The sequence below is a fragment of the Gopherus evgoodei genome, chromosome 5 (genome assembly GCF_007399415.2).
Source record: "Gopherus evgoodei ecotype Sinaloan lineage chromosome 5, rGopEvg1_v1.p, whole genome shotgun sequence".
NCBI lineage: Eukaryota > Metazoa > Chordata > Testudines > Testudinidae > Gopherus > Gopherus evgoodei.
Genome location: NC_044326.1, coordinates 44,712,353 through 44,731,144, shown reverse-complemented (window position 1 = coordinate 44,731,144; position 18,792 = coordinate 44,712,353). Strand labels below are relative to the sequence as shown.

Here is an 18,792-nt window from a genome sequence, read left to right as displayed (position 1 = left end):
ATGTGGACGTCCCTGCTACTGCCTCGTCTGGTGATGAAGAGGAGGAGACCCCAGGGACCACTGGGTCTTGAAGCAAGTCGTGGTCCTGTGGGACGTCCTGGGGTGGGTCTTGCACATCCGCTGTCGCTGGGAGATGTTCTGCATCCTCTGGAGGGGGTCTGCTCACCGTGGCTTCTGGCGCCCTATGTTCAGAGGGCCTTGAGCGTGGCGGTGGATGTGGGGCACCTTGGCTCTGATGGTAAGCCCAAGGAGTCCAAAAGGACCACTGCTGAGGGTCCTGCTGGTTGTCCAAGTCCCCGTACGATGCTGATCCAGCATGGGAGGAGACTGATGGTGGACGAGATGACCATGGCGGTGCAGAGACCGCGAAGTGATGGTGCCTGCGCCCGCTGGAACCGTCCCTCCACGGTGCCAGGGAGCGGTGCCGCGACCCTCCACGGTGCCGAGATTGTGACCAGGACCTGCGACTAGCTCGGTGCAGGGAGGTCGACCGGTGCCGGGAGCCGTAATGTCGAGAACGGCTGCGAGAAGCCTGGTGCCGTGAGTGATGACGGGACCTGGAACGGTGCCGGTAGTGTCCGGACGGCGACCGGGACCTCGAGCGGTACCGCGAGTACGACCGGTACCGTGACAGGGAGCGGTACCGGGACTGCGAGCGGCCGCGTGATTGAGAACAATGGCGGGACCGTGAGCGTCTGCGGGACCTGGATCGGGACCAAAAGTGACAAAGTCCCATGGTACCGGGCGAAGAAGGTCTGACAAGGGCTGGCTTGCCTGTGGATTGGGGGACCCGCCTTGCCTGTGGATTGGAGGACCCGCACCGGCGGTGCAGGGGATCGAGGCAGCTCAGGCTCCGTTAGCGCGATCAGGTCCCGTGCTGCGGAGAACACCTCCGGAGTGGAGGGCATGACAAGCTCAACTGCGGCCCGCGCCGGGGAGCTGGTATGCACCGGACTCGACGGCTCGTCCGGGGCCGGAGTCAACGGTGTGGCGGAAGTTGACGCCGCGGCAGACGGCAGTGCCAGGCAGTCCGGTCTGGCTAAGCGCTCTGACTGCGGTGCGGGCATGGCAGCCGCAGGAGGCTTGTGCTTCTTGCTCGGAGATGACTTCGAGTGGTGCTGGGTAGAAGCCGGTGCCGGAGAAGGCCGGTGACTTGGAGTCTTCACTGAGGCATGTTCCGGTGCCGATGAAGCGGCTGATCTCGGTGCCGGTGTCGGTGCCGGTGCCGAGGAGTGGGGAGTCAGCGCTGCCTCCATCAGCAGCTGCCTGAGGCGAACATCCCGCTCTTTTTTGGTTCGGGGCTTAAAGGCCTTACAAATCTGGCACTTGTCTGTCAGATGCGCCTCGCCCAAGCACCTAAGGCAGGCTTCGTGCGGGTCACCCGTGGGCATCGGCCGACGACAGACCGCACACGGCTTGAAGCCCGGTGAGCTGGGCATTGGCCCGGCACCGGGGTCAGGGAAGGGGCTAACCCCCAATCCCGTCAAACTATCTACACTACACAAACTGAACTACTAAATACACTAACTACAATTAAACGAACTATATACAATAGGAGAAGATGAGTGAATCGCTAGGGAGGTGGAGAACAGCACGCTGCGCTCCACAGTTCCAACGACCGACACGGGCGGTAAGAAGGAACTGAGGAGCGGCAGGCCGGCAGGGATATATAACCGGCGCCATAGCGGCGCCACTCCAGGGGGCGCCCTGCCAGCCCACCGAGTGTTGCTAGGGTAAAAGTCTCCGACTAACGTGCACGCAGCACACGCACACCTACTGGAATGGATATGAGCAAGCACTCGAAGAAGAACAGTGCTTTCTCATGCACTTAGCCACAGGCGATACCAAAGGTGGCATGCTTCAGAGAGCCTTAGCCAGTTCATGGAACACATCTTTGATAGGGAGGGTGACTCTCCCAAGAATAGATAGCTGTAGGATATCCACTAATTTGTAGGTGTTCTTGTCATAAACAGATAGCTAAGGGTTAATGTCTCTTTCACCTGGAAAGAAGTAATCTGAACCACCTGACCAGAGGACCAATCAGGAAACAAGACTTTTTCAAATCTGGGTGGAGGGTTTGTAGTGTGTGAGTCCTTTGTCTTGAATCTCTCTCTCTCGGCTATGGGAGGACTTTTGTTTCCTGCTTTCTAATCTTCTGTTTCCAAGTTGTAAGTACAAAATATAGTAAGACAGTAAGGTTTTTATTGGTTTTTTTTTTGTATTTACATGAATATAGTTGCTGGAGTGGTTTGAATTGTATTTTTTTTGAATAAGGCTGTTTATTTAATATTTTTTTAAGCAAAGGACCCTGTATGTGTTACCTTAATACAGAGAGACCATTTTTATGTATTTTTTTTTTATATAAAGCTTTTTTTTTAAGATCTGTTGGAGTTTTTTTTTAGTGGGGAACTTTAGGGAATTGGGTTTGCAGCTCACCAGGGAATTGGTGGGAGGAAGAAGTCAGAGGGAACTCTGTGTGTGTTAGATTTACTAGCTTGATTTTGCATTCCCTCTGGGTGAAGAGGGAGGTAATTCTGTTCTCCAGGACTGGGAATGGGGAGTGTGGAGTCCCTCTGCTTAGATTCACGGAGGATGCTTCTGTGTATCTCTCCAGGAGCACCTGGAGGGGGGAAGGGAAAAGATTTATTTCCCTTTGTTGTGAGACTCAAGGGTTTGGGTCTTGGGGTCCCCAGGGAAGGGTTTCGGGGGGACCAGAGTGCCCCAAAACACTCTAATTTTTTGGGTGGTGGCAGCAGTACCAGGTCCAAGCTGGTAACTAAGCTTGGAGGTTTTCATGCTAACCCCCATATTTTGGACACTAAGGTCCAAATCTGGGACTAGGTTATATGACATGAGTGGCAGCGGTGAGATAGAATTCAGAAGCCAGTAGGAATATTATATTTTTCTTTTCTCTGCTAGGGGCTTTTTAGCAGAGAGAAACAGTTTGGTTTTAAAAAAGGGTACCAGAGAGAATTTTTTTTTCTGCTCTCTCTGGCAGTTTTTGGCTTGCATATTAAGCAAGGAAGCATTAAGCTGTGACAAACAGGTCTTTTGTGACAATAGCACTCCCATTGAGAGTCATTACCAGCACTATATACATGCAAATAAAGTGGTTTTTCTGGTTTACTTTACATTGAAAACAATTAGCTAGGAAGAAAGGGGAAAAGGCACTGTTGCTAGGCAGACCCCAGGAGGCAACAGAGCCTGCAGTTCAGAAGATAAACACCGGAGGGCACCCCAACACAAGAAAACAGGAACCATGCCTACCAAGACAAAAATGGAGGCCGAAGAACTAATCAAAAACGCCGAGCACAGGCGAGAGATGGAAAAAAACAAACAGGAACTGGAAAAAAGACTACAAGAGATGGAGCTGAGGGAAAGAGAAAAAGAGGCTACCCACAGGAGAGAGTTGGAACTCCTGAGAGAAACCCACCGACAGGCCATGGAATTAGAAAAGGCTAAGCAAAACACAGCCAACCCTAGCAACCCTGCGCCAATGATTGTTCCACAGCACAGGAAATTTCCCACCTACAAGGCAGGTGATGACACCGAGGCCTTCTTGGAAAATTTTGAAAGAGCCTGTCTTGGGTACCGCATCCCTGAAGACCAGTACATGGTAGAATTGAGACCACAGCTCAGTGGACCTTTAGCAGAGGTGGCAGCTGAAATGCCTAAGGGGAACATGAACGACTATAAACTTTTTCAAACCAAGGCCAGATACAGAATGGGGATAACCCCGGATCATGCCTGTCGGCGTTTCAGAACCCAAAAGTGGAAACCAGATGTGTCATTTCCCAAACACGCCTACTACGTTGGGAAAAATTATGAGGCCTGGATATCAGGACACAATGTTAAAACCTTGGAAGAACTGCACCTCCTCATACAAATGGAGCAGTTCTTGGATGGTGTTCCTGAGGACATAACACGGTACATACAAGATGGAAAACCCAAAAATCTCGCTGAGGCGGGGGAGATTGGAGCCAGATGGATGGAAGTGGCAGAAAGCAAAAAAGCTACTGTCAAGGGGAACGAATACCCCAAGGGGCACACCGACCATAAACCCTACAACCAAGGACAGCCAAAGACCCCACATACAACTCAAGCAAAGCCACAGACGCCCTATTCTTCCACCTCACCAGTCTCCAGTAACTCACCTCGGCCCAGTGACCCATCAGATGGAAGATGCTTTAAGTGTAATGAACTGGGACATATCAAGGCCAACTGTCCAAAGAATGCCATCAGAGTACAGTTCATTACACCACCATCACACCAAAGATCCCCAGGCCCAGATGCCTCTCAAATACCCTTGGAGCGAAGGGAAAATTTGAGAGTGGGCGGAAAGAAGGTTACTGCGTGGAGAGACACAGGGGCACAAGTGTCAGCTATCCACCAATTCTTCGTCGACCCCAAATTCATCAACCGAAAGGCCAAAGTGACAATTTACCCCTTCATGTCACAAGCTGTAGACTTGCCTACAGCTGAACTGCCTGTCCAGTACAAAGGCTGGTCAGGAATGTAGACTTTTGCAGTCTATGACAATTATCCTATCCCCATGCTACTGGGGGAAGACTTGGCCAACCAGGTGAAGCGGGCCAAGAGAGTGGGAATGGTTACACGTAGCCAAACCAAGCAAGCTTCCAGACCCATTCCTGTTCCTGAGCCGTCCACAGAGGCCCCGTCTGTGTTACCAGAGACCCAGACAGAGGTAGTGGACCCGGATTCCATGCCAACCACTGAAACAGCAACAGCACCTCCAGTCCCAGGCCCGGAACTGGAACAGCAACCAGCACCAGCGATTGCAACCACATCTTCAAACTCAATGCCAGAGGGCGCCAGCGAGCCAGAACTGGCAGAAGCAACAGACAGCCATACCCAAAAGGCTCAGCCAGAGCCTGAAAGAACCTCAAGTGCACCAGCGAAGAGCGGTTCACCAGCAACGGAAACAACCCCATCACCTACATCGCTTCCAGAGGGACCACGCCCAAGTCCACAGTCTAAGGAAGAACTGGTGACCCCAGCCTCAAGGGAACAGTTCCTGACTGAGCAGGAAGCAGATGACAGCCTTCAGAAAGCTTGGGCGGCGACACGGAGCACCCCACCGCCTCTCAGCTCTTCTCATCGATCCCGGTTTGTTATAGACCAAGGACTTTTATACAAGGAGATTCTTTCTGGTGGACACCGGGAAGAATGGCAGCCACAAAAACAGTTGGTGGTTCCAACTAAGTACCGGGGGAAGCTCTTAAGCTTAGCCCATGATCATCCCAGTGGCCATGCTGGGGTGAACAGAACCAAGGACCGGTTGGGGAAGTCCTTCCACTGGGAGGGGATGGGCAAGGATGTTGCCAAGTATGTCCGGTCTTGTGAGGTATGCCAAAGAGTGGGTAAGCCTCAAGACCAGGTCAAGGCCCCTCTCCAGCCACTCCCCATAATTGAGGTCCCATTTCAGCAAGTAGCTGTGGATATTCTGGGTCCTTTTCCAAAAAAGACACCCAGAGGAAAGCAGTACGTACTGACTTTAGTGGACTTTGCTACCCGATGGCTGGAAGCAGTAGCTCTAGGCAACACCAAGGCTAACACTGTGTGCCTGGCCCTAACAGACATTTTTGCCAGGGTAGGTTGGCCCTCCGACATACTTACAGATTCCGGATCTAATTTCCTGGCAGGGACCATGGAAAAACTGTGGGAAACGCATGGGGTGAACCACTTGGTTGCCACCCCGTACCACCATCAAACCAATGGCCTGGTGGAAAGATTTAATGGAGCTTTGGGGGCCATGATACATAAATTCGTCAACGAATTCTCCAATAATTGGGACCTAGTGTTGCAGCAGTTGCTGTTTGCCTACAGGGCTGTACCACATCCCCGTTTAGGGTTTTCACCGTTTGAACTTGTGTATGGTCACGAGGTTAAGGGGCCATTACAGTTGGTGAAGCAGCAATGGGAGGGGTTTACGCCTTCTCCAGGAACTAACATTCTGGACTTTGTAAGCAACCTACAAAGCACCCTCCAACACTCCTTAGCCCTTGCTAGAGAGAACCTAAAGGATGCTCAGGAAGAGCAAAAGGCCTGGTATGACAGACATGCCAGAGAACGTTCCTTCAAGGTTGGAGACCAGGTTATGGTCTTGAAGGCGCAACAGGCCCATAAGATGAAAGCATCATGGGAAGGGCCATTCACGGTCCAAGAGCGCCTGGGAACTGTCAACTACCTCATAGCATTTCCCAATTCCTCACTAAAGCCCAGAGTATACCATGTTAATTCTCTCAAGCCTTTCTATTCCAGAGACTTACAGGTTTGTCAGTTTACAGTCCAGGGAGATGATGCTGAGTGGCCTGACGGTGTCTACTACGACGGGAAAAAAGACGGTGGCGTGGAAGAGGTGAACCTCTCAACCACCCTGGAACGTCTGCAGCGGCGACAAATCAAGGAGCTGTGCACTAGCTTCGCCCCATTGTTCTCAGCCACCCCAGGACGGACTGAATGGGCATACCACTCCATTGACACAGGTAATGCTCACCCAATCAGAACCCCACCATACCGGGTGTCTCCTCATGCCCAAGCTGCTACAGAACGAGAGATCCAGAACATGCTACAGATGGGTATAATCCGCTCATCTACCAGTGCATGGGCATCTCCAGTGGTTCTGGTACCCAAACCAGATGGGGAAATACGCTTTTGCGTGGACTACCGTAAGCTAAATGCGGTAACTCGTCCGGACAACTATCCAATGCCACGCACCGATAAGCTATTGGAGAAGTTGGGACGGGCCCAGTTCATCTCTACAATAGACTTAACCAAGGGGTACTGGCAAGTACCGCTAGATGAACCTGCCAAGAAGAGGTCAGCATTCGTCACCCATGCGGGGGTGTATGAATTCAATGTCCTTCCTTTCGGCCTTCGAAATGCACCCGCCACCTTCCAGAGGCTGGTAGATGGTCTACTAGCAGGACTGGGAGAATTTGCAGTTGCCTACCTCGATTCTGTGGCCATTTTTTCGGACTCCTGGCCCGAACACCTACTACACCTGGAAAAGGTCTTTGAGCGCATCAGGCAGGCCGGACTAACTGTTAAGGCCAAAAAGTGTCAAATAGGCCAAAACAGAGTGACTTACCTGGGGCACCAGGTGGGTCGAGGAACCATAAACCCCCTACAGGCCAAGGTGGATGCTATCCAAAAGTGGCCTGTCCCAAGGTCAAAGAAACAGGTCCAATCCTTCTTAGGCTTGGCCGGGTACTACAGGCGATTTGTACCACACTACAGCCAAATCGCTGCCCCACTGACCGACCTGACCAAAAAGACCCAGCCAAATGCAGTTAAGTGAACTGATGAGTGTCAAAAGGCCTTTACCCAGCTTAAGGCGACGCTCATGTCTGACCCTGTACTCAGGGCCCCGGATTTTGACAAACCATTCCTGGTAACCACAGATGCATCTGAGCGTGGTATAGGAGCAGTGCTCATGCAGGAAGCAACAGATCACAACTTCCATCCTGTCGTGTTTCTCAGCAAGAAACTGTCTGAGAGGGAAAGTCACTGGTCAGTCAGTGAAAAGGAATGCTATGCCATTGTGTACGCCCTGGAAAAGCTACGCCCATATGTTTGGGGACGGCGGTTCCAACTACAAACTGACCATGCTGCACTAAAGTGGCTTCATACTGCCAAGGGGAACAACAAGAAATTTCTTCGTTGGAGTTTAGCTCTCCAAGATTTTAATTTTGAAATTCAGCACATCACAGGAGCTTCTAACAAAGTGGCTGATGCACTCTCCCGTGAGAGTTTCCCAGAATCTGGTAGTTAAAAAGTGTTCTTAAAATGTAGAAGTCTGTTAGTTATATACTTAGTGGTATATGTAAAGGTGCATGTGTTGTAGTAATCTGTTTATTTTCAAGTTCTAGAAGGAAATCGCCGCCAGTGAGCTTCCCCACTGTCTGCAATTTGGGGGGCGTGTCATAAACAGATAGCTAAGGGTTAATGTCTCTTTCACCTGGAAAGAAGTAATCTGAACCACCTGACCAGAGGACCAATCAGGAAACAAGACTTTTTCAAATCTGGGTGGAGGGTTTGTAGTGTGTGAGTCCTTTGTCTTGAATCTCTCTCTCTCGGCTATGGGAGGACTTCTGTTTCCTGCTTTCTAATCTTCTGTTTCCAAGTTGTAAGTACAAAATATAGTAAGGCAGTAAGGTTTCTATTGGTTTTCTTTTGTATTTACATGAATATAGTTGCTGGAGTGCTTTGAATTGTATTCTTTTTGAATAAGGCTGTTTATTCAATATTCTTTAAAGCAAAGGACCCTGTATGTGTCACCTTAATACAGAGAGACCATTTTTATGTATTTTTCTTTCTTTTTATATAAAGCTTTCTTTTTAAGACGTGTTGGAGTTTTTCTTTAGTGGGGAACTTCAGGGAATTGGGTCTGCAGCTCACCAGAGGGAACTCTGTGTGTTAGATTTACTAGCTTGATTTTGCATTCCCTCTGGGTGAAGAGGGAGGTAATTCTGTTCTCCAGGACTGGGAACGGGGAGGGTGGAGTCCCTCTGCTTAGATTCACGGAGGTTGCTTCTGTGTATCTCTCCAGGAGCACCTGGAGGGGGGAAGGGAAAAGATTTATTTCCCTTTGTTGTGAGACTCAAGGGTTTGGGTCTTGGGGTCCCCAGGGAAGGGTTTCAGGGGCACCAGAGTGCCCCAAAACACTCTAATTTTTTGGGTGGTGGCAGCAGTACCAGGTCCAAGCTGGTAACTAAGCTTGGAAGTTTTCATGCAAATCTGGGACTAGGTTATGACAGTTCTGACAGTTCTCTTGCAAGAGCTCTGCTTAGATACCAAGAGAAGTAGCAACATCTTAAGATTCTCCACTACGAAAGTGCAGGATGAACCAGAATGCATGGAATCGTCCAGAGATGAAGGCAAGGCTAAAGCTGGATCCTATTCCAGGGCTGATAGACTGAGAAAGGATAGACTCTGGAGTCTCTGCAGGGAGAAGGACCACCAGTGCCTAGGCCTGCAGCAGATCAACAGTCACCATCACAGACCTGGCCAATAATTTTGCCTTCGATCAAGATGAACAGCTGGAGCTGCGCAACCAAGCAGCACTCCATGGATTCCATGAAGGCTACTGACATAGATAAGGCATTGTTGGCCACTAGATGCTGGACTCTCCATCCTGACCACAAGATGAGTGCCAATCCCAGTACCTGTAATGGTCCATCAATAGCCCCAATGCTGCTCAGGAGATGGAAAGTGGGAGGATAATGACCCTGAGTCAAACACTGAGGAGTCTCAGGATCCTGGGGATAAGGGTGGAGCGAGAACAGGGGGACTGAGTAACAGGTCTGACTTGTCCATTGCCCAGAATGAGGCAGGAACTGTTGCTGCTGATGGAAGCAGTACCGCTGGTGCCGAGCACACTGGTGCCAGAAGAAGCATCAATCCTGAAGTCAGCAGAGGTACCAGAATGTCTAATAGTACAGATGTTGAGGGTGGTGAAAGCCACCATGGTAACATTCTCTGTGCTGACTACAGTGATGTCAAGCAGATTCCCAGTACCAAGGTCCCTCATACTGATACCAGTACTAGCCCTGCTTCCACAACCTGTGAAAGGGAAAATGGGGGCAGTGCTGACGGACCTAAGGGTTCAGCAGCTAGTTCAGTCGACAGGGCAATAGATGGCACAGCACTGACAAAGTCCTGGACCAACGAGATGCTGGAAACAAAAATCAGAGGTCTGTAGCTGCCTGGTGCACTGCTGATAGGGTAACAGTCAGTACCAGCATCTCCACTGTCGCTATCGGACTCGACAGACACCTAGGGGTTTCTAACCTCCCTACTCTACACTGGGGAAGGTTTGGAGGTACCCATGCCATCCTGTGTGCCGTCACCAACTCTGTGCTGGTCCAAACTTTCCCTGGGGGAGGCAGAATAGTCCACCCGAGACTTGGAGTGGTCTTGATACGTCTTATACAACCTTTTCCGTGAGGCAGTCAATGGGAAATGGCTTCTCTATTTCTTTGGAGAGGTGCCTGCTCTGGCACATGAAGCAAGAGCATGCTTACAAATTAAAGGTAATCTCTGACCCGACTAGGGCCTCGATGCCAAAGCAGACCACATGGCTTGTTCAAGCGGGTGCTGCTTGAAGTGAAGGTCCCGAGCTACTTGAGTTCATTTCTTGAATGATCTGCAGATCACACAACGCTCTTCAATGTGGGCCTGGCTGAGATACAGCAAGCAACGCATGTGTGGATTACTGATGGGGATTGCTCCCCCATATGAAAGACAACGTTTAAACCAGGGGTGGACAACCTGTGGCTCCAGCGCCACATGTGGCTCTTCAGAAGTTAATATGCGGCTCCTTGTATAGTCACGGACTCTGGGGATAGAGCTACAGGTACCAACTTTCCAATGTGCCAGGGGATGCTCATTGCTCAACCCTTGGCTCTGCCACAGGTCCTGTCCCCACTCCACTCCTTCCTGCCCCCTCCCTGAGCCTGCAGTGCCCTCACTCCACCTCCCTCCCCCCTCAGAGCCTTCTGCATGCCACAAAACTGCTGATCTGGAGATGCAGGGAGGGAAGCGGAGGTGCTGATAGGCAGGGCTGCCGGTGGTGGGAGGCGCAGGGGTGGGGGGGAGAACTGATGTGGGGCTGCTGACGTGCTACTGTGGCTCTTTGGCAATTTACATTGGTAAATTCTGGCTCCTTCTCAGGTTCAGGTTGGCCACCCCTGGTTTAAATGCTGGTTAGAGTGGCACAGAGGAAAATTAAACTAACACAACTAACACTATTCTAGCTAACAGGGTACTACTAACAATATACAACAAGAGAAAACTAAACTAGTTGAAGGGTTGTGAAGTTAAGACCACACAGACTCCAGCTCCAGCCACAGGCAGTAAGAAGGACTTGTCTTCACTACAAAGCTAAATTGGTGTTGCTATAATAGATGCAGCAGCATCTATTTAGCAGTCTAGTGAAGACATGCTCAACTGATGGGAGAGCACTTTTCCATCGATTTCTGTACTCCACCTCAATGACAGGCAGAAGCAATGTTGGCGGGAAAGCGTCTCCTGTCGACACAGCTCTACGTCGACTTGAGTTACGCTACGAACATAACTCAAAATGGAAAGCTTAGATCAACTGGCAGCAGTAGTGTAGACTCTGGCCTCAGAGAGGGCCAGAGCAGCATCCCCTCATGTTGCTGGGGAGGCACAAGGTATGAACCACCCCTCTACAGATACTGCGAGGCAAATTTCTCTGGCTCTGGTGCGCTGGGTGTGCACACACTTAAGTGGAATAACATGGATGTGTCTATCTATTGAATAAGAATCCTCATTGCCTAAGACTTTCAAAACCAGCCTGGACAAGATACTAGAAAATGTACAATAATGAACAATTCTGCAATGACATGGAGAAGCAGTATATCAACTTTTTTCACCCCCATTTCTTACTTCTATAATTCTTGACAGGTTTTTTTCACATATTCCACCTCTTCTATGGTTCTTTATATATTTGAGCATTTGTGTTTATAGCAAAATCATACAACTGATTAATATCATCTTTATGAGCTCACTTTATGATTGGACAAACTAACCACTTTCTTAAATTCTTTCTGTTTCTACCTGTGAAAAATGTGTGTGTTTAGTGAAGGTTCAAATGGAAACTCTGCAAAAATCACCTTCCATTACCAATTTCACCTGCAAAAGGTTAGGGAGATTTTCAGCCCATATCTTATAGGTACCTTTCTCTTTAGTGCAAGTGGCGTTAATAGTCTTTAAAATGGATTATTGTACACCCATATCTACAGCATCTATAGTATAGGCTAAAACTGTACTGCACAGCTATAGATGTTTTGTGGATTCTTTACTATAGACATGGACTAGTGGCAGAAATAAAAATACTATATTTTAGAACCCTTTTTCTACTTCTGAAAATATGGACTGGTGCAAGTCTTTGTTGGTTTAGTAAACTATGCTTTCATTCTTCTAAAAACATGAGAATTTGAACATGTCTTGTTTTTCAAAAAAATAATTGTGTGACTTGAAGTATTTTGCTTTAATTAGGTCATGGCTTTGAAAATGTAGTTCTAAACTATAAAAGCCAAAGAAGAAGAAACTATTACCTGTATTAATTAAAGTTTGGTTTTGGCAAATTTGATTATTTTGCCATTTGCAGAGTTACAAAACGTTAATTTTCATCAATACATAGGTTCAACACTAACAGAAACTAGAACTCCAACTGGTGCCTTCAGCAAATGTGCCAGGGACTTAATTAATAAGCAGGCAGAATTGCTTGCTTGCCCTTAGAGATGGCTCCTCTTTCACAGCACTGAAGCACATTGGGGTGTGACGGGAAAGCTTGCATAGTCAATGCTGTTCTTTTTCTACAAGAAGAGGACTTCTATTCCCAGTACTATCAACCAACATCCTTCATGAGCAATACATTCATTTTAAAATATTTCTAAAGCTACATTTAAAAAATTAATGTAAACAAAAATTGGACCAAATTATTTCTCAAGAAAATGCCTTTGCTTACTTTCCATTTAATACTGCTACACCAACAGTGCTCCTTGGAGTTGACATACTGGCTACAAAGTTCCATTGACGAGCCTGTGGATCCCACCTTTCAACTGTATTCAAGTAGCTCCAACCATCATGCCCTCCTACAGCATACATAGGACCTTCCAATACAGCTACCCCTAAAAAACAGAGAGAAACAACTGCTTCCTGGAAAAACAAAAGGCATCACTTTCCCATTACCCCTACCAAAAAAGATGCACCTTTAAATAAACACAAATCACATCCTCTTTTGACTGCCAATATTAAATATGTTCCACAGCAAATCAAAATAATTTGTCACTTTAATTTTAGCTGATTTTAGAGTTCAGATTTAGGCTAGTATCAAGATAAAACCAAATGAGCTTTAAAGAGAGATTTTAACTGCTCTTAATCAATCATAAGTTTAGCATTTTAAAAATTATGAAGTTATACATACCAAGGCCATGCCGATGTGTGGACATAGGTGGCATTACACTCCAAGTTTTTGTTCTGGGGTTGTAGCACTCCACAGTATTCAATGTCTTCAGTCCATCTCTACCACCAACAACATACAACTTATCATCTAATACTGCAACTCCAAACTGTAACCTTCTCCCATTCATATTTGCTACAGGAGTCCACATGTTGGTACGCAGTTCATATTTTTCAATGCTCGTAGCTCCTTAACAGTAATATATACAAGTTATAGTCAAAGAGAACAGTTGTTTGCAGTAAGTGTCCTATTTAAATTACTGACAGAAGGCTTGATCCTCCAACCTGCTGAGCCTTCTGGATTTGATCCTGAAATTCACTTAAACATATGCTTAACTTTAAAATGCAAATAGTATTCTTTATTTATTTTTTAATTTTAATTATATTATTTATTTTTTAAATGTTTTGAAGGGCAAGAGCCAGAATGATCAACATCCTTGCTGGATTAAGCCTATAAAGACCATTAAAATTTCAGGAAGTGACATAAAATGAACCTGACAGAGCTATATTTAGGTATTAAGATTAACCCCGTTATGTTAATCTTAATACCTAAATATAGCTCTGTCAGGTTCATTTTATGTCACTTCCTGAAATTTTAATGGTCTTTATAGGCTTAATCCAGCAAGGATGTTGATCATTCTGGCTCTTGCCCTTCAAAACATTTAAAATATAAATAATATAATTAAAATATATATATATTAGACCACATTTTCATTCATTTTTAGTTTGTGTATTAATTTTAACATTATATTAATATAGATTATACAAATGATGTTAGTTGTATGTCTATACACTGTGAATGCATATATATATATGAAATTTTAATGGTCTTTATAGGCTTAATCCAGCAAGGATGTTGATCATTCTGGCTCTTGCCCTTCAAAACATTTAAAAAATAAATAATATAATTAAAATATATATATATTAGACCACATTTTCATTCATTTTTAGTTTGTGTATTAATTTTAATATTATATTAATATAGATTATACAAATGATGTTAGTTGTATGTCTATACACTGTGAATGCATATATATATATATATATATATATATATATGCATTCACAGTGTATAGACATACAACTAACATCATTTGTATAATCTATATTAATATAATGTTAAAATTAATACACAAACTAAAAATGAATGAAAATGTGGTCTAATTCCCGTGGCATTCATAACTCACTAAAATGTTTCTAGTTATCACCACACAGTAGGAAAGCTCATAAAAGTACCATTCTGAGATACCTTGATAGAATGCTTTAATAGTCAATAAGGGTATGAGTTAAATATTCTGTAGCAGCTTTCACTTATTTTTGTTTGTATTCAAGTCTTCATTAATATTAAAATTTTATGTATAACTTCCTTAAGTTTTTAACCATGTTAATTAACATTCAAGTGAACAGAGGTGATTTTCCATTCATTTGACTGAACATTTAAATGAACAGAAGTGAGGTGATCCCATTTTAGGTTTACAACAACCATAACTCAGCTTCCTGTACACATGTAATATTTTTATTGCTATATATGTCTATTACAGAAATAAAAAACATCAATAGATATCTATTTATCTACTATTTATAATGTATAGCCTTTGAATGTTTTAATTTGTATCCTACATACATATCTAATAAATATATCTTTACAAAAATCTACTCAGCTGATTTTCAATATACACTGTCATCAACAAATATTATGTAAACCAATACCTTTTGTTGCATCCATTCCTCCAACTGCAAACAGCACTCCTACTGTAGACTTTCTAGGCTTTGTGCGGGGACTTTGCAACATGGGTCGTCTCTCGGGCAACAGATGGTATTTCATTGCTTCCATAATGAGTTTTTGACATTCAATGTCATCTTTAAAGAGGGCATTATTTTCCATGTCTGCCAGAAACTGACAAAAATAAAATTAAACATGTTTAAGTGCTAAGCAAACAGCAAGAAGTTTGAAAGAATAAAAATTATAATGGAACATTCTGTCTGAAAAAAGATTGCTGTCTGGTTTACAATACACACTCATCAGAATAATCACACAAATAAAATAAGTGTAAAATTAGACAAATCAATGTACAGAATACTCACATATTTTGAAATATATTTAGAAAGATAGAAGAAGGGAAGGAATGAGGTTCACCTTATTCTAATGGGCGATTCCTGCTCAATGCTCCAAAGGAAGACACGATCAATTTTTGTGTCACGGCCAATATACCCAGAGGAAAATGCTTCCTGACTATCAAATTTGCCACTCAATTTAACCCTGGCCATATGTATCAAGAATCACAATAATTATAGCAAAATATCTAATCTGGGGGTGTCAAAGACATTGCAGCACTTCAAAGTATTGAAGTATTCAAACTATTCCCAACTCTGCAAACGATCTATTCCGTGACCTTGTAAAATTCACTTTTCCTCTCTGTACCTCAGTACAGCACCTTAGAGGCTGAAATGGCAAAGCAGGAAGGAGGTAGAGGTCTATACAATGACATTTATACTAGGGCTGTCGATTAATCACAGTTAACTCGTGATTAACTCAAAAAATTGAGATTAATAGTATTTTTAATTGCACTGTTAAGCAATAAAATACCAAGTCAGATTCATTAAATATTTTTGGATGTTTGTCTACACTTTCAAAAATATATATATTTCAGTTACAACACAGAATACAAACTGTACAGTGCTCACTTTATATTATTATTTTGATTACTAATATTTGCACTCTAAAAATGCTAAACAAAAGAAACAGTATTTTTCAGTTCACCTAAGTACTGTAGCGCAATCTCTTGATCGTGAAAGTGCAATTTACAAATGAAGATTATTTTTTTTGTTACATAACTGCAAAACAATGTAAAACTTCAGCGTCTACAAGTCCACTCAGTCCTACTTCTTGTTCAGCCAATCGTAAAGACAAACAAGTTTGTTTATATTTACAGGACATAATGTTGCCTGCTTATTATTTACAGTGTCACCTGAAAGTGAGAACAGGCATTCGCATGGCACTTTTGTAGCCGGCATTGCAAAGTATTTAAACATATGTATGCCGCTCCATGCTTTGGCTACCAATCCAGAGATCGTGCTTTCATGTGATGACGCTCGTTAAAAAATAATGCGTTACTTAAATTTGTGACTGAACTCCTTGGGGGGAGAATTGTATGTCTCCTGCTCTGTTTTACCCATATTCTTTCATGTACTTCATATTATAGCAATTTCAGATGATGACCCAACACGTTATTCATTTTAAAAACACTTTCACTGCAGATTTGACAAAATGCAAAGAAGGTACCAATGTGAACTTTCTAGATATAGCTATGGCACTCGATCCAAGGATTAAAAATGTGAAGTGCCTTCCAGAATCTGAGAGGGTCGAGTTGTGGAGCATCCTGTCAGAAGTCCTAAAAGAGAAACATTTCGATGTGGAAACTACATAACCCGAACCACCAAAAAAGAAAATCAACCTTCTGCTGGTGGCATCTGACTCAGATAATGAAAATGAACTTGCATCGGTCTGCACTGCTTTGGATTGTTATTGAGCAGAATGCATCATCAGCATGGACTCATGTCCTCTAGAATGGCCACTGAAGCATGAAGGGACATATGAATATTTAGGGCATTTTGCACGTAAACATCAAGTGATGCTGGCTACAACAGTGCCATGCGAATGCCTGTTCTCACTTTCAGGTGACACTGTAAACAAAAAGTGGGCAGCATTTTCTCCTGCAAATGTAAACAAACTTGTTTTTCTGAGTGCTTGGCTGAACAAGAAGTAGGACTGAGTGGACCTGTGGGCTCTAAAGTTTTACATTGTTTTATAAATTCAACTTTCATGAGAAAGAGACTGCACTAAAGTACTTGCAATGGGAGAATGGAAAAATACTATTTTTTTTACAGTGCGAATATTTGTAATAAAAATAAATATAAACTGAGCACTGTGCACTTTGTATTCTGTGTTGTAATTGAAAACAATATATTTGAAAATGTAGAAAACATCCAAAACATTTAAATAATATTCTATTATTGTTTAACAGCATGATTAATTGTGTGAATTAATTGCGATTAATATTTTTAATCGCTCGACAGTCCTAATTTACACAGTGTTTATTACGATAGCATCTAAGCACTGCACACATATAAACACACTAAGACCTGGTCTACACCCAAAATGTAGGTTGAACTAGCTACATTGCTTAGGCATATGAAAAAGTCACATCTTCAAAAGATGTAGGTAAGCTGACCTAAGCCCTGGTATATGTTGATAGAAGAATTTTTCTGACAATTTAACTACCCACTTCTTGAGGGGGTGGATTAACTACTGTGACAGAAACCCCCCTTCCGTCACTATAGCAAGTGTCTACACTGCAGTGGCACAGCTGCAATGCCGTAGCTGTGTCAGTCTAAACATCTGTAGGGTAGAATCTCTTAAGATCTGCCAAAGGGGCAGTTGTAATGTAGACCCCTATTATGAGTGGGATGTTAGTTCTTCACGCTGTTCTTGGTTTAATCTTAGACTGCTACTTTTGAACACACCAATGAGTTTTCTTCTGTACTGGTTCTATGTGCAAATGCACTGATCAAACTCAACTTCATTTAATTGCAGCATGATGAAATGAGTCCCAGGTTCATCACATTTGCTAAAAACTCTACAGAACAGTATCAAGTACTCTAAAAAGTTAGGAAATATACATTAAAAGAGAACTGTGCACATTAGGTCCAGTAAAAAGAAGACTGAGGTCAGACATGAAAGCATAATTTCTTCTGGCGAGATGGTCATTGTGTATAATTCCCAACATAAACAAAAAGAGATGGAGACTGTGGCTCCTTCAGTAAGAAATATTGCTTTTCCTTATTATGATGCATGGATTGGATCAGGCTGGCAGTCAGCCATGACAGATCTCAAATTCCTGCCTGCCTCCAGAGATCCATCTCACTTTCAAGTGTACTAAGCAAGCACTCTCAAAGATTGCCCCAGTAGGTTAGTCAGGTTCACTGAATTGATTTGGTTATTGACCACAAAAGCATAAGCATCTCTTGTGAATTTAGAGCTGCCTAGATTTAACAGAGCCCACTGTTGGGTGGGGTGATAGTACATTTTCCCAGCGGGGCCTCATTGAAATGTTGTATCACACATAAACACAAAGATCCCAGGAGATAGGGTGACCAGATGTCCCAATTTTATAGGGACAGTCCTGATTTTTGGGTCTTTTTCTTGTATAGGCTCCTATTACCCCCCACCCCTGTCCCGATTTTTCACATTTGCTGTCTGGTCACCCTACCAGGAGATGAGTTGTCTAGCTGCTGCACCATCCTTTAAAAATTGTGTAGTGTGCACTCCCTCTGTGGAGGATCAGCTTTGCTAGCTGATACAAAGGAGAGAGGCAAGGCCATGGCTTCTACCTCACTCGTTTATTTCTTTTTTTTTTTTTTTTTTTTAAACAGACTAGTACTTAGGTGAGTGCAAGATCTCAACTGTGCCCAGCTGCAACATGGGAACATAAGGAAAGGAGGTACATTGCACTCATTCCTCTGACTTGTGCCTCCGTGCAGGAGCCAAACACAGTTTTCCCCTTAGTATGAAGTTTTGTACACCCACTTCCTTTTGAAAGTTTTGCACTCAAGTTATGTAATTCACTCGTCTGTGATATTCCTACTTTATTTTTTGTTTTTGTTTCTCAGCTCTCTTGGGCCTTTTGCATCATGCTGCAAAAATATCTAAAAAATACTAGATTTCTGTAAAACAAAAGAATCAATTTCACAACTATAAGGCCTTACTCCATTTTATGCTGG

The 18,792-nt window shown here is 44.3% G+C and overlaps 1 protein-coding gene across 5 annotated transcripts in view; it reads right to left on the bottom strand.

Moving 5' to 3' along the window:
- The window catches only part of KLHL5 (kelch like family member 5), a 133,371-nt gene that overhangs the window by 16,830 nt on the left and 97,749 nt on the right, over positions 1-18,792 (bottom strand). For all 5 annotated transcript variants that reach the window (XM_030563716.1, XM_030563719.1, XM_030563718.1 and 2 more), the window contains 3 exons: positions 14,722-14,908; positions 12,977-13,201; positions 12,518-12,680 (listed from right to left, as the gene is read on the bottom strand). In XM_030563716.1, the coding sequence (XP_030419576.1) occupies positions 12,518-12,680; positions 12,977-13,201; positions 14,722-14,908 (575 nt within the window). The remainder of the gene's footprint in view (positions 1-12,517; positions 12,681-12,976; positions 13,202-14,721; positions 14,909-18,792) is intronic.